This window comes from Pleurodeles waltl, chromosome 6 (assembly GCF_031143425.1).
Source record: "Pleurodeles waltl isolate 20211129_DDA chromosome 6, aPleWal1.hap1.20221129, whole genome shotgun sequence".
NCBI lineage: Eukaryota > Metazoa > Chordata > Amphibia > Caudata > Salamandridae > Pleurodeles > Pleurodeles waltl.
This window is the reverse complement of record NC_090445.1, coordinates 675,063,805-675,079,406: the sequence shown is the minus strand read 5'-3', so window position 1 is coordinate 675,079,406 and position 15,602 is coordinate 675,063,805. Positions and strand designations below refer to the sequence as shown.

The following is a 15,602-nucleotide window of genomic DNA, read 5'->3' as shown; positions in this document are numbered from 1 at the left end:
CAGTACCCATGCACAAGAAGGCAGCACCCGCAGAAGTACTTCAACACGGGTTCAAGAAAACTGAGCACGGTGGTCATCTCAACACTACAAAAGAGGATCCCACGAAGCCGGTGGTCAACTCAGCGAGCTTAGCAATGCATGATGGAGTGCTGGGGACCTGGGCTAGGCTGTGCACAAAGGATTACTTGCTAAAGTGCACAGAAGCCCTAGCAGCTGCAGTTCACGCAGTACACAGGATTACTGTCTGGAGAGGGGAGGCAAGGACTTACCTCCTCCAAATTTGGAAAGTTGGACCACTGGACAGTCTGGGTCACTTGGGTCTACCACCTGTGTTCCAGGGGCCATGCTAGTCAGGATGAGAGGGGTCCTAGAGTACTGGTGACGCTAAAGTTTGGTGCCTGCTGGAGAAGGGGGAAGATTATGTCAACCCAAGGGAGATTTCTTCTTGGCTTCCAGTGCAGGGTGAAGGCAGACAGCCCCCAGAGCATGCACCACCAGGAAACAGTTGAGAAAGCTGGAAGGATTAGGCGGCACAATGTCGCTGGTAGTCTTCTTGCTACTTTGTTGCAGTTTTGCAGGTATCCTGGAGCAGTCAGTGGTCAATCCTTGGCAGAAGTCGAAGAGGGAGATGCAGAGGAACTCTGGTGAATTCTTGCACATCATTATCTGAGGAAAAGCCGACAGGAGAGACCCTAAATAGCCCTCAGAGGAGGATTGGCCACCTAGTGAGGTAGGCACCTATCAGGAGAGGTCTCTGACGTCACCTGCTGGCACTGGCCACTCAGAGGCCTCCAGGGTGCCCTCACACTTCTGAATCCAAGATGGCAGAGGTCTGGGACACACTGGAGGAGCTCTGGGCACCACCCCTGGGGTGGTGATGGACAGGGTAGTGGTCACTCTCCTTTCCTTTGTCCAGTTTCATGCCAGAGCAGGGACTGGGGGTTCCCGGAACCGCTGTAGACTGGCTTATGAAAGGAGGGCACCATCTGTGCCCTTCAAAGCATTTCCAGAGGCTGGGGGAGGCTACTCCTCCCCAGCCTTTAACACTTATTTCCAAAGGGAGAGGGTGTAACACTCTCTCTCAGAGGAAATTATTTGTTCTGCCTTCCTGGGACTGGGCTGCCCACACTCCAGGAGAGCAGAATCCTGTCTGTGGGTTGGCAGCAGCAGTAGCTGCAGTGAAAACCCCAGAGAGCTGGTTTGTCAGTATCAGGGGTCCATGCTGGAGCCCCGGGGGTGCATGGGATTGGTATCCCAATACCAGATTTGGCATGGGGGGACAATTCCATGATCTTAGACAGGTTACATGGCCATATTCGGAGTTACCATTGTGAAGCTACATATAGGTATTGACCTATATGTAGTGCATTCGTGCAATGGTGTCCCCGCACTCACAAAGTCCGGGGAAATTGCCCTGAACCATGTGGGGGCACCTTTGCTAGTGCAAGGGTGCCCTTCACTTAGTAACTTTGCACCTAACCCTCACTAAGTGTAGGTTAGACATATACTAGGGAATTATAAGGGTGTTCCAGTGTGCCAATTAGAATTGGTGAAAATGGTCACTAGCCTAAAGTGACAATTTTAAAGGCAGAGAGAGCATAAGCACTGAGGTTCTGGTTAGCAGTGACTCAGTTAGGCACTACACAGGGATACACATACAGGCCACAAACTATGAGCACTGGGATCCTGGCTAGCAGGGTCCCAGTGAGACATATAAAACACACAGACAAATAGGGTTTTCACTATGAGCACTGGAGTCCTGGCTAGCAGGATCCCAGTGAGACAGTAAAAACACACTCATATATACTCACAAACAGGTCAAAAGTGGGGGTAACAATGCTAGAAAAAGCTACCTTCTCACACTGCGGCGGTACAAAAAGGAACCGCAGAAAGTAGCTAACACCACATTGACAAGTTCAAATATCCTACACCTGAAACTCTTACACACACTACGCACACCTGCACACGCCACCATATAACACCCCCACACACCCACCCACAATCCCTAACGACAACTACAAGCAGACACATTTGACATGAAGCACACCACAAACACAACAAAGACAATCCCACTGCACACATTGTACACATTACCACCACAGCCCACCAGCCCTCACAGCCAAACACCCCCACAACTCCTCACACCGCACACTGCACCCAACATGCACACCACATACCCACCCCACAACATGTCACACCAGAAGCACCCACGGTTCACCGACAATGAGTTGCGGGTCATGATGGATGAGATCATCAGAGTAGGCCCACCGCTCATGGCAGTCCAGGTAAAGCAAACATCGATATGAAGGAAAATTGAGTTATGGCAGAGGATCGTTGCCAGGGTCAATGTAGTCAGCACTTACCCACACACAGGGGAGGACACCAGGAAGAAGTGGAACGACCTCAGGGGGTAGGTTCATTCCATGGTGCTCAGGCATAAGATAGCCACCAACAAGGCTGGCGGTGGGCCCCCATCTCCTCCCCTTGAGTTGACATCCTGGGAGGAGAAGGTCCTGGACATCATGCAACTCGAGGGCCTGACAGGCATCAGCGAAGGGCTCGACTCTGGTAAGTCAACAACACCCCCCCAAACACCAACCACACCTGCCCTGCATGTATCCCCTCCACCCCCACCTTCCAACCTGCTACAACCCACCCCACTGCACCTGTCCCAAACACCCCACGTCCCTCCTTTGCATGCCACACTACCTCACTCCCGCCATCCCTACTCACTGACTCCTAATGCACGGATGACAACCACAATGTGGAGAAACACAGCTCCCACAATCCTGCACAACCCACACAGCAATACACCACAGATCCACTGCACAGTGGAACATCTGCATGGACAACCATACCACAGCCCACACCAACTGGCTGCCACAACTTTATCCCAACACATGGCAATGACAGCAATGCCAGCCACCATCCACAACCCCAATGCCACATGGAAACCATGCCACAAACCCCTGTACCAAATCAATGTCTGCAGTGCAGCAGCTGTCATTGCCAACCCTGGGAAGCAAGTCGAGCCACTACATGCATCACAACAGACACATAACAACTACAGATGCACAACTAATCTCTACCGTTTCCATCCTCAGGTACCCCTGCCACTGCCTCCCTGCAGAGGATGCCAGACAGCCCTCCCCAGGATGATGGCCCCACTGGATGTCTGGTTGGGACGACTTGCCTGGGAAATCTGGGGCCAATGGACAGTCCACCAACAGCAGACCCACCCTGGACACACTGGACACCCCCACCCATATGGCAACTACACCACAGCCAGCCCCTGAATGCCAAACCTGTCCCCCAGGGACCTCACAATCTGAGGTGTGCCCCATAGTACTGAGTCAAGGGCACACACCCCAGACAATGAAGGTCCTGCTGCTACTGGGAGTGAGAACACTGTGCCAGGGGCATAGGCACAGGGGGTCAGAGGTAGTGGGGGGAACCGTGGACCAAGGTTTGGGGCAGCCACACCAACTGACTTCCCAGGAGGCTCTCAACCAAGTCCAGGGTGTATACCTACAAACCTAGGCCACAGTGGCCCAGGCCCTCACTAGCATGCAGGAGACCCAGAGGCTGTAGGGGGAATACCATCAGGAGGCTATGCAACAGTGGCAGGCTAGCAATGCCACCATGGCCTCCATAGCAGGGGTATTCAAGGACCTGACCACCATTATGCTCAAGTCCACCACCCACCAGCAGGCCCCTTCCACTGGCCACACCCCATCAGAGCTCTCCACATCAGCGGCAGCCAGTAGTATGGAGGCCCGCCACAGGACCTGCAGGAGTCCAGCACCGCTACCCATGTAGCTGAGGAACATCCAACTAGACATCCAATCGGACATGATTCCAAGACCGCGACCAGCGCAGGAAGTGACTCTTTCCTGAACATTCACCCTTGAGTGTGACTGAGACACCCTGTTCACTGTCCAGTCTCATGTCTCCATTTTCCCATGGCCAGTAGACTGGACATGGTCTAACCACAGCTGGCCTCGCCACTATAATGATCTCAGCAGCCATGACCCTACTCATCACCTCTCACACTTGTCCCTCCCAAATAAACACCATTGAACACAATTACTGCCTATGTCTTTATTTGTAATGAGTACGAATGGAAATGCCAATGTATGTGCAACTGGCAAGCCATCGCCCAGCACATGCATGGGAGGGTGACAGAGTGGGGAGCAAAATGCAGGTAGGTTGATCGTGGAGCAGCCAGTGGCTGGAGATATGTGTCAAGGGAGGCAACAGGTCAGGCACGGACCAGAGTACACCACTACAATGTCTTGAAAGTAGAGCAAGATAGGGACAACAATCACTGTAGGAGTCACAGATGCCAACTCAAAACAAATGCACTGTAGGGACAGGTATCCAATGGAGATATGGCAGTCAAGTCCGGAACCATATGGTCAGTACCAACACACAAAAACAACAGATACCAACCCAATGGGACCACCCTCACAGCACCCAACGCCAGACCCGACCCCATACCCATTGCCACCAATAACAATGTAGCACTACCACCCAATGTTGACTCCCAGGATAGATGCTGCACAGATGCAACAACCCTGTGTGGCACACACATAGCACTTGAACTGGCAGCTCAGGGAACATCGCACATACATGTTGATGGCACTAGTGTACTAGCACAACAGCTGCCTGACTAGAGGCCTAATCTGTACACTGTGACTACCTAAGTCATGTTCACATGTGACACCCCCCAACCCACCCAGAGGCAGAGCTGAAACCAGTACTGTCAGTGGTCACAGAGAACAGGTGGTAGCAGGGACAAGGCAGACAGTCTTAGAGGACACATACCAGCCAGCTGACACATACCTGCATCTCAGTCGAAGTACTGTCGATTCAGCTCTGCCCTGGAGTCAGTTGCATCCTCATCATCCTCCTCTTCATCACTCCCCATGTCCCCTTCATCAGCCTCTGGTACAGCTACCCCCTCCTCTGCATCCAGCAATGGGATGTCACGCCCCAGGGCCAGATTGTACAGCATGGAGCAGGCCACAATGATCTGGCACATCTTCTGTGGGTTGTAGAGCAGGGCACCCAGGGAGATATGCAGACATCGGAATCTGACCTTCAGCAGGCCGAAGCACCTCTCAATGACCCATCTGGTATGACCATGGGCCACATTGTAACGGTACTCTGCATCTGAAGTTGGATGCCTCATGGGTGTCAGGAGCCAGGGCAGGTCGGGATAGCCAAAGTTACCTGTGTTCACAGAGGTAAGAGGCATGTCAAGACTGGGAGGGTGATAGGGCAGGGACACAAGAACTCAGAGAGCTGAGGGGTACACATATGCAGAGGTACATATCTATGAGCCAGGCCTAGTCCCTCGTAAGCAGTGCCATCATGTGTTGGACGCTGCTGTTCTGCAGGATAAAGGAATCATGCACAGAGCCTGGGAACCAGGCCGTCACCTGAGAGATGCCACCTGCACGTTAACCGAATTAAAGTTTTTGTGGTTCCCTGCTGCCAGCCCCACTGTGATATGGAAGGAGCCTGAGGCAAGGTAGTGGAGGACTGACAACACCTGCACTGTGGGAGGGATGGCATTGGGATTGCGAAAAGCAGGTAATAGATTTGGCTCCATCTGGGCTACCAGTTCCATGATGGTCTCACTGTTCAATCAATAGGTCTGGATAATGTGACGCTTTTCCAGGGTGGCAAGGTCGACTTGGGGCCTGTTCTCCGATGCATTTCTCATCCTCAACCTTACATCGTATCTGGGAACAGGAGAGAGTGGATATTATGTCAGGCACCATAGACTGCGTAGACAGTGCTGATGTGGCCACAAGTCACCAAAAGTCAACCATGATGCACTAACATTTCACCCACAACACACTTTGGACATGTAAAATGGCAGCCGCCTGTCCTGCATGAATGGAACAGGTGGAAGTGAGCTCATCCCGCTGGCGTAACACGTCATGAATGTAGGTGGTCACGACCACCGTGCAACTCACCATTGGTTAACACTGTTGCCTATGGGAAGCAGAAGCCAATTGGTATTGCCACTGGCAATGACGGTGATGTCCGCAGTGGCCGCCACTGCCATTTCATGTGCTCACATGCTCACTTGACTCCTGAACCTCGTGCACTGAAGACCTTCACAGTGTGTGCTGCTGTGTTCTGACTCTGGTAGCCAAGATGCCATGTCCTGCAGGAGAAAGGGTCCCCAGCCCTCACCCAGGAAGAGTTGGAGTGGGTCATGGACGGGGTCCTGCTCCAGTATGGACAGTTGTATGGGGCACCAGAGCTGCGGCAGAGCCCAATGCCATTGTCCTGTATGTGAGTTGTGCGCACGGGGGATGGTCCTTGGTGGGTGGCAGTGTCTGGAGCATAGACATAGGTAAGGGGCCTAAGGCTACGTTGAGTGACGATGTGTGGGTGTGGAAGTGTGATGTGTGCTGTCCACTGCTGTCCCAGGGATGCCACGCTACATGACTGTGTCCTTCTGTCTGTGTCTCCCATGTAGGTAAGCACCCATCAAAAGAAGTGGATTTGGCGTGCCAACACCAAACAAGTGTGGACCCTGGGGTTCCATACACAGTGGAGCGCCCACTGCGGAAAGAGGTGGGAGGACCTGAGACGCTAGGCCTGGAAGACCGTGGGGGCGCAGCTGGAGACATCCTCACAACGAGGAAGTGGTGCCCGTCGGACTCTGACCCCCCCTTAATGGCCTGCATATTGGCAGTGGCCTACCCTGAGGTGGATGTGCACTTGAGGGCAGCACAGCAGCCACCTGGGGGTAAGTACCCACTCTCACTTGCTACATTTGTTGCCAAAGTGGTTCTGGGTGGGAACCATTGGGTAGCTGTGGTGTGGGTGCTTGGTACAATGATGTCCACTATGGGTAGCGTCCATCTAGACAGGAGTGGCATCAAAGGTGTTAGTAATGCCATGCAGTCAGTGGTAGCGGGCAGCTTCCTCCAGTGTTGAAACAATGTGGCCACCTACTAGATAGATGTGCTTTCCAGCTCATGGCAACAGGATGATTGGACGTGGAGTGTCAGGCCATTGTGATCAGTCCTTGCCAAACACTGTGCTGGGGTGGATCCCAGGACCTCAATCAGCTGGCAGGCACTGCATGTGTAGTGGGGTAGGGTGCGCCAAGTGGTCACAGTTCTAACTGACAATAGCCAAGTAGGCCTGCCAACTAGTCATGCAGGATACTGTTGGGTGTGCAGTCCATCACAAGCCTGTCTCAACAGCCATGGGTAGTGGGCAGGTACTGGACAGGTTTGCCACTACTCATGTACATGTTTGCATCAGTCAGATAATCAGCAGTTGACCTGTGCATTGTTGTGATTTCCCCCATGGTGTTCCCTAGTTGTAGGATGTACAGGGGTGTGCATAGTGTATCATGGCATGGCATCAAATGCTGATGTTCTACCCTGTGTTACAGTAGTGCTGGCGTTGACCGATTGCACCCTGTCCGTCTATCTCTCCCTCCCTCTCTGTCTTTGTGTACATCAGCATCATCTGGCAAAGGACAAGGGGCACCGGCGAGTGGTGAAGGTGCAGCCCACAGGACCCAGGAGACTGACACCAGCGGAGCCGAGGGGACCAGTCGGACGGAGGACGAGGGGAGTGCCATGGGGGGACAGGATGGACCACACAATCTTCTGATTCCTCCTCCGATGGCGGCTCCCTGGCCATGGCGGACCCGTCTGGGACCACCCCAGCACCATCCTTGTCCGCCACCTCCCTTACCAGCACCGCCCTCCCTGTAGCTCCCATCCCAGTTGCCCGTGCCTTCTCACCCAAGACGCTAGGCATTTCCTTCACGGCAGCACCTCTGCCCCAGCCCCAGTCAGCTCTGCTGGCCCCAATGAGGAGGCTATTGACCTCCTGAGGTCCATCTCTGTGGGGCAGAAAACTATCGTGAATGCCATCCAAGGACTGGCATCCCAGATGCAACAGACCAACCTGTTCCTTTCATGGTGACTTGTCTGGCCTACAGAGATCGTTTCAGGCTATGGCGTCCTCTTTGCCGGCAGCCAGTGTCCCTTCTTCTTCCATCCCCCTCCAGCTACCTGTTCCCATACCCACATCCCTCTCCCCTCACCCATCCAAAGCAGACCTACTGACCCACATGCATCCACATCAACAGACATGGTACGCAAGGACAGACATAAGCATCACAAACGCCACCACGCCATGCACACACACAACAGACACATGCAGACATGACAACATCCACATCCTGCACTGACTCCTGCACCACCTCACCCTCACAGTCAGTACACCACTCACACCTGCAGTCAGCACCACATCAGTCACTGATCCTGCCACATGTGCCCTCACTGCCACCATCACCACATTATCTGACCCCATTCATGCACCCCATACACTACTGGCACAGACACCATGACTGTCAACACACCTACATGCAGCACTTCCACCCTACCTGCAAACACCTCCCCAACATACACTCACACATCCCCCCTGCCATCTCCCTGGAACTCCTCCCAACCTCCTCCCAGTACATCTGAATGCCTGCACACACCCACCCAACAGTCCCCCAGCACACACATTTCATCCACCCACGCACCTGTACCCAAGGCACCTCAACGTACACACCTCACAACCATACCCACTCCCTCCCCTCCCAAACGTCCTTACCTTGACCTCCCTTGTGTCCTCAAAAAAAGTTTCCTCAGAGAGTTTTCTCTTTTCCCACAACTGCCCCAGTCACTGTTCCTCTCCAGCACTCTGCTAGTCTTCCAAGGCCCCTGCATTCCGCCTCCCAGTCCACTACTGCCCCTCGCCATGCCCCTCCACCACCTTCCACTTCCACCCCCGTCATGTACACTGCTCCTCCTGCCAAACCCAAGCCCATGCCCTCTCCCTCCATTTCCAAGGCCAAGCCCACTCCCTCCAGTACCAAGCCCAAGCCCAACTACCCCCCAGCTAAACTCCCCCCCAAAGGGCAAGCCCAAGGATCTCCATCCAAGCCCAGACTAAAGGACCCCCCTCCAAGCCCAACCCCCCCACCCCACGCCTGTGGTGCCTGCATACTCCACTGATGCCCCTGCCCTGTGGAGGCCTGCACTTTGCAGTAGTCAGGAGTCAAGTTGGGGCGTCACCTTGTAACCAGTGTGATCAGGGCACTGTGGGTCTTTTGGACTCGCCCTCAGGCCTGTGGGTACATAGTTTATTCAAGATATTAACATGTATAAAATATCTGCGACACAACACCATTGGTGTCAATGGTACCTACATAGTCCTGGCTTTCCTTCCACATGTATGTGTGGTGGTTGTGGGTATTTGCATGTATGCATGTGTGTATGTGTGTGTGTGTGTTGACACAGGTGTTTGTTTGCATGTGTGTGTGGGCATGGCTACCCGTGTTGTGTGTGTGTTGTGTGTGTATACTAACCAGTGTGTGCTAGGCTGGTGTGCTTACGGTTGGTACCTTGGTCGCCATCGCTGGTCCGTGAGTTACATGGCCAGGTAGAGCATTGGGAGGAGTTGCAATTTGCATGCAATGGCGCCTACGGACGTGCCTGTGTTGCTGAAGCTGGGTGTTCCCTTTTATATTTTTCATTCCCACCAGGCTTTTGGTAGCAGTGGATCCGCCCCAGAAATCCTGGCGGTGTGCAACCTCATAATGTGGTTGTTGGATACTGCCTAACTGCCAGCCTGGAGAGGGCTGCCGCCACACGTGCAGCCCCTCCGCTGCGGCTGCTGGAATGATAGCTTGGCCGCGTTCTGCAGGTCCCTTCCCAGTACCCAATGTCACAAAATCCAAGCAGCCATAACAAATTAAGCAACATTCTAAAATGAAATGCAATACATTTCTTTAGGGAACTACAAAAATTACATTTAGATGCCTAAACGTATATTCCACATATTCACACATTGTATTAAATATGCAAATAAAAAGTATATATCAAAAAACAATTCTCAAAAGATCGGTTATAAAAGCATTGTGGTAATAATCCTTTGCATGTTTTCATTAATGAACTGTACAAAAATATATTTTATTTAATTGATAGCTATTGTACAAGGATCATCATTCCACTGTGATTTTGATTCCTATAGGGTACAGCCAACACGTGTTTCACAGCTAAAATACCGCTTCCTCAGGGCTGTGAGAATAACAGTTAAAAAAAGATAGATGAAGATGTTCATTACCATAGATACATCAAAATACTTTCACAAAATCTTTAAAGTGCTCAAATATGTGTATAGTCAAATATGTATATAGTCATTTGAATTACAATTCTGATCCATCATGATAATTTTTTAGGAAAGAGCTTATTTTTAGCACATTTCTACCAGTGATATTGCTGAGCAATTATTGAAACAAATATGGAAAATTACCACTTCATATTCACATACAAAGATAATCAGATTTCATATACTCACATAGTTTAAAAACGTGATGACATCAATAAATTGTTAGAGAAAAGTCTCAGATTAAATAAAAAATCAATTCTAAATCTCTACTAAGATTAAAATCCATTTCTGCTATTATATGAAATGTTCAGTAGGGATTATTGCAAACCTGAATTTTATATCATCAAATATGTATTGTGAACATTTAAAATAATGTTTTAAAGAAGCCTTTTACAGTTATTAAAAGCAATGATCCTAATGTTAAGGCTACATAATCAAACTCTATATTTACCTCCTTAGCTAAATAATAATCTGTATCTCCATTAAATTTCCTTTCTAATGGTGTGTTTTTCAAAGTAAATATATTAGACCTAACATCAAGGCTAATTTTCAAATTGGTAAATGCCTTCTAATACTTTCAAAGTTTGATACTATTAAATAGACAAATAATAGAAAAGAGTTATACATCTCCTTTTCAAACCTGTTACCACTAATATCATTCCTACCTCATTGGAGCCATGAATCTATTCGTAATATCCTCAATTGTTCATGTGCAAAAGCTTTATGGCATCTTCATATATCACAATCAGCATACTTCCTTCTGTATGGCAATCAAATTATGCTGCACAATATTAAAAACAAATCATGAAAGTTTATTCCGCAGACCATCATACTTTTACTGTATAACTTGCCTTATATATAGTAAACATTATTGAGCATTTCATCAACAAGATAACTCAAAACAGGCTAGTAGTGAAAACACCAAATAATCTCATATATTACTATTTTAAAGCAGTGTCCTGAACAAATTTAAGCCATTTATTTATGTCCAAAATGGTATGACCACTAGTACAACCTAATTATGAATATACAAAAGTTCAGTCAATTGAGTTCTGATTAATTAGGACAGTAAAGGTATCTTTCCTCCATCACTTGAAAAATAATCATAAAATAAGCAACATGGTTACATCAATGACAATCATAATATAACCACACCCTAGACAATCATAATATAACCACACCCTAGAACAAAAATATTAACAGTCAATTCATAAACACAAAAAATCCAGTTATATATTTCCATTGTTTAAAAGCCTCACTGTCAGAAATGTGGTTACTGGTTCAATAGGGTCTGAGCCTGGTGAAGTAGCAATCACAATCCTAGTCACGGTAAGGCACAAGCAAACCTCATATTAACCTGTGCTCAGCCCCTTGGTAGCTTGGCACAGAGCAGTAAGGCTTAACTTAGAAAACTGTGTGAAATATTTGTGAAACACTTCAGACGCTAAAATGGTGAAAGCACCACACAAAAAGAATCCCACACCAGGTTAGAAATATAGAGCTTAATTTAGTAAATAAAACAAAATCAAAAGTCAAAAATCCATTTACGAGAACTGAAGATATTCAAATTTAAAGTTTTTAGAGATCCAGTGAAGAACAGAGTACCTTAAATCCTGGGTTGCAGAGCGTGGGGTGGGTCTGCGTCGAAGATGCATCACACAGTCGATGTGATGCATTGGTTCCGAGCGGCAGTGAGGCAGCAATGCAAGGTCTTGATATGTTAATGTCTAGAACCCCATTGACAGGGCTTGCGATGTCAAGTCCAGCATTGGGGCTGCATCACACAGTCAGCGAGATGTGCCAGTTCCGAAGATCTTTGAACCCTGCGATATGGAGTCCAACATAATCAACAAGCCTGCCATCAATAAGAGATGCAAGGGTCTGGGCCGAGGATGCGTTCCACAGTGGCAGTTCCGAAGGCAATACGGGCTGCGGCAGCAATGAGAGTCTTTGTGATGGGTCCAATCCATGCAGCAGCGGAGATGCATCAATTTAGCTCTTGGTGCATCTCCCAGCAAAGGTGGTACATTGGTTCTGCTGGATCCACAGAGGCTACTTCCAAGGGTCCAGGACCGAGGGGGCACCACTTGGCAGGGTATGCTCACAGATGGCAGGTCTAGGTCTAGGTCTAGGTGGAGATGCAAGGTGGTTGGAACCTTGTTAATTCCCTGAAGCTTCAGGGCAGGAGGCCAGCAAACTAGCCTTTGGTGTCACTCTGGGTTCTGAGCTCAAGTAATGCAGGTCAAGTCCTTCTGACCCAGGCAATAGGGCAGCATACAGCAGGTCAGCACAGCACAGCAGGGCAGCAGTTCCTACAGAGCAGTAGTCCAGTAGAGTGGCAGTCGTTGTAGCAGCACAGCAGTCCTTCTTCCTGGCAGAGTATCCACAGGTCTAGAAGTGTTCTGTAGTAGTGGTGAAGAAGATTCTGGAGGCATGACTTTGGATGCGTGGATGCCATGCCTTCCCTGCCCTAGCTCAAGACTAACTACAGGGGGTATGCAGCCCTTTGTGTGGAGACAGGACACATCCCATTCAGATGTAAGTGAGGCTGGGCCCTGCTCTTCCCCCCATCCTGGAAGTGATGATCCATCCAGTCACACCTAAGCTAAGCTCCCATTGTGTGTGGCTGTCTAGGAGGAATACAGAAAGCCCAACTGCCAACTACATACAGTCATGTGACTAGACACAGGAAGCAGGCACTAAATGGCTATGGAAAGAAAATGCCAGCTTTCTAAATGTGGCATTTTCAAAATTGTAATTCAAGGTCTAGCTTTACCGTAAGTTAGAATTTTAGAGACACCAAACGCAAGGCAGTTATCTCTTCCCATTTTTAAATTACACTTATAAAATGTAAAAAAGCAATTCCAATATTATCCTTTGGGAGATATAGACATCGCAGTAGTGATAGACAAATTTAAGAGTTTTTCACTACCAGGACAAATAAACTTAAAAGTATGTCTATCTTTTTAAATACACTGCACTCTGCACTTGGGGAGGTCTACGGCCTGCCTTAGGGGTGACCTAATGTATTAAAAAAGGAAAGTCCGGGCCTGGCAAAAGGTTTATTTTGTCGGGTTGAAATGGCAGTTGAAAACTGTAAACACAGGCTCTACAATGGCACGTCTGAGACATGTTTAAAGGGCTAGTGAAGTGGGTAGGCCCAAGTGTGCAGTCCTAAGGCCAGCAAAAATGAATTCAGCAAAGACAGGAGGTTTGAAGGCAAAACATTAGGATTAACATTAACATTATTGATGCCAGACATAACACCCACCCTTGGGCTTTAAAACATTAATGTATTATAAAACACAGTAGTAGACTGTAAGCAAAGCACTACCCTCAAACACCCCTCTGGACTATCCAAAAGGTACAGATAGATTATCTCAGGCATACACTTCCTGAGATCAGTCCGCTTAATGAGTGGAATTAAAAATCTACGAGACATAGGCTGATCATATTTACAAAAGAAAAATAAATGTAGGAGTATCTGCGGGGAGATTTCATCACATGGGCAGCTACAAATTCCTGCTGTATCATACAGCCTCGGTGGGAAGCACATCTGCCTCCAAATGTAATCTGTGGAGGAGCAACTTTTCCCAAGAGTTAGTCACCAGGTCCAAATAAGACTCCTGAGCTGGTGCTGTCTGGATCACAGAATAATTGTTATGGGAAGATTTCAAGAATTCCATTCATTCCCTTTCATCTTCTGGCTGGTTAAAAAGTGCCTAATGAGTCAACCTTTATCCCTTTTCTCCAGCTTTGACAGGTTGAGAAAAAACCGAGATCATGAGTAGTGTTCTTAATATAGTGGAACTAGGGTATCTTACTTACCCTGTCCATTATAGGCAATATTCAAAAATTGCTCCAATTAGAGAGGCATGGTCATTGGTCCAGATCTTTTGGATTTTCTTTGCTAAAATGTAAGCTATAATTTGAGCTACTCATCTCTCTACCCTATAGCAGCTAAGACCCTGGCCTCGATATTTTTCCTGGAGAAACTGCACTGTTGCACAATTCAGCCATATATCCGATGGTTTGAAGCAGGCCATCATTGCCTCCCTGCAGGACCTTATGCCACGCTCATTCTATTATCTCCATAGGAGCTTGCGCCAGTCCTCCCTTAGGGCAGTGCACAGGCATAAGATGTGAATGAAGTCTTCAAGACCCTGATCACCTAGTCTGCAGTTAACTTGCACCTCCCATCCAGTCCAAGCAGGATAGTGGCTTGAGATCGGCAGTAGCTCTAGCCTATGCTTTAAAAATTGCGTCTTGGCCCGCTCTCTATAGGGTTCGCTTAGGTAGCCCTGAGGTTTCAGCGTGGTGTAACTGTGAAGTGTCATCCAGCTTAGGTCGGGGCAAGCAATCTTTCTTCTCAAGCAGTGACAACACTGTGTACTGGTTGTAACCAGTTTTTTTATAGGTCCCAAGCGCTGGTTAGGCCAAGAGTTCTCAGGGCCTGTAGAAGGTAATACTTTGCTGAGGAACTGTGCCTTGTTGCAACTTGTAACCAGAGATAATGGCCCAATGATTCTTCCTTTGCCAACTTAAGTTTGTGGCAACACACTGTGATGGCAATAAATAGAAGGGTAGCTGGAAGAATGTAATGTACAACTTAAGTAGCACTTTGTCTAGTGTTACGCTGTCCCATCCCATGAGTGCCTCACTTCCATAGGTCAAGGATGGAAGAACCTTTGATTGGGCCACCTGCAGCACTGGTGTAATTGATGGACCTTTTAACTTTCTGTAAAGTGACCTAAAGCCAAGGCATTGCCTTTTCTCTTAATTTCTTCAAGTTGTTTGCCTTACCTCCTGTTCTCATTAAACACTGAGATACTTAAAACTTTTTACTGGCCCTAGTTTTTCTTGGTCCAGGATCCACACGGGCTTTTGATTTCTAAAGCCTTGAACTGCTAAGATTGTTGTATTTTTTCTGTTCATTGTCAGTCCATGTCAGTAGGCTGAGGTAGCATCAAGAAGCTGCTGCAGGCCGACTTTAGTTCTACTGATCAGAACAAGGTCATCAGCATATTCAAAAGCCTGAGGCCCTCTAATTTAGGCAGATGAGAATTAACTGCAATTAGAGTCAGAGTGAGATCCAATAGGAACAGGTTAAATAATGTAGGAGATAAGACACAGCCCTGCTTGGGCCTTGTGTAGTTTTAATTCACCTGGATAGTCGGGAGCCATCTCCAATTTTGATTCTGACCCATGTATCTGTATGCAGGAGCTCAAGGGCCCTTAATAGGCTATCCTGGATGTTTTGGCTGGCCAGTTTCCACCATAGCTTCCTCCAGTCAACTTTATCAAATGCAGACTTATAGTCAATGAAGCCCAGACAGATTGACTGGCTGTAGGACTTGCTCAGTCGGTTAAAAGGGAAAGTGGCATGATGTCAA

At 48.6% G+C, this 15,602-nt stretch overlaps 1 protein-coding gene across 1 annotated transcript in view; it reads right to left on the bottom strand.

The window, feature by feature from the left end:
* Positions 1–5,653: 5,653 nt before the first annotated feature.
* LOC138301662 (olfactory receptor 6M1-like) overlaps positions 5,654–15,602 on the bottom strand; it is a 95,723-nt gene continuing 85,774 nt past the window's right edge. Inside the window, exon 6 of the mRNA XM_069242177.1 lies at positions 5,654–5,750. Within this exon, the coding sequence (XP_069098278.1) occupies positions 5,654–5,750 (97 nt within the window). The remainder of the gene's footprint in view (positions 5,751–15,602) is intronic.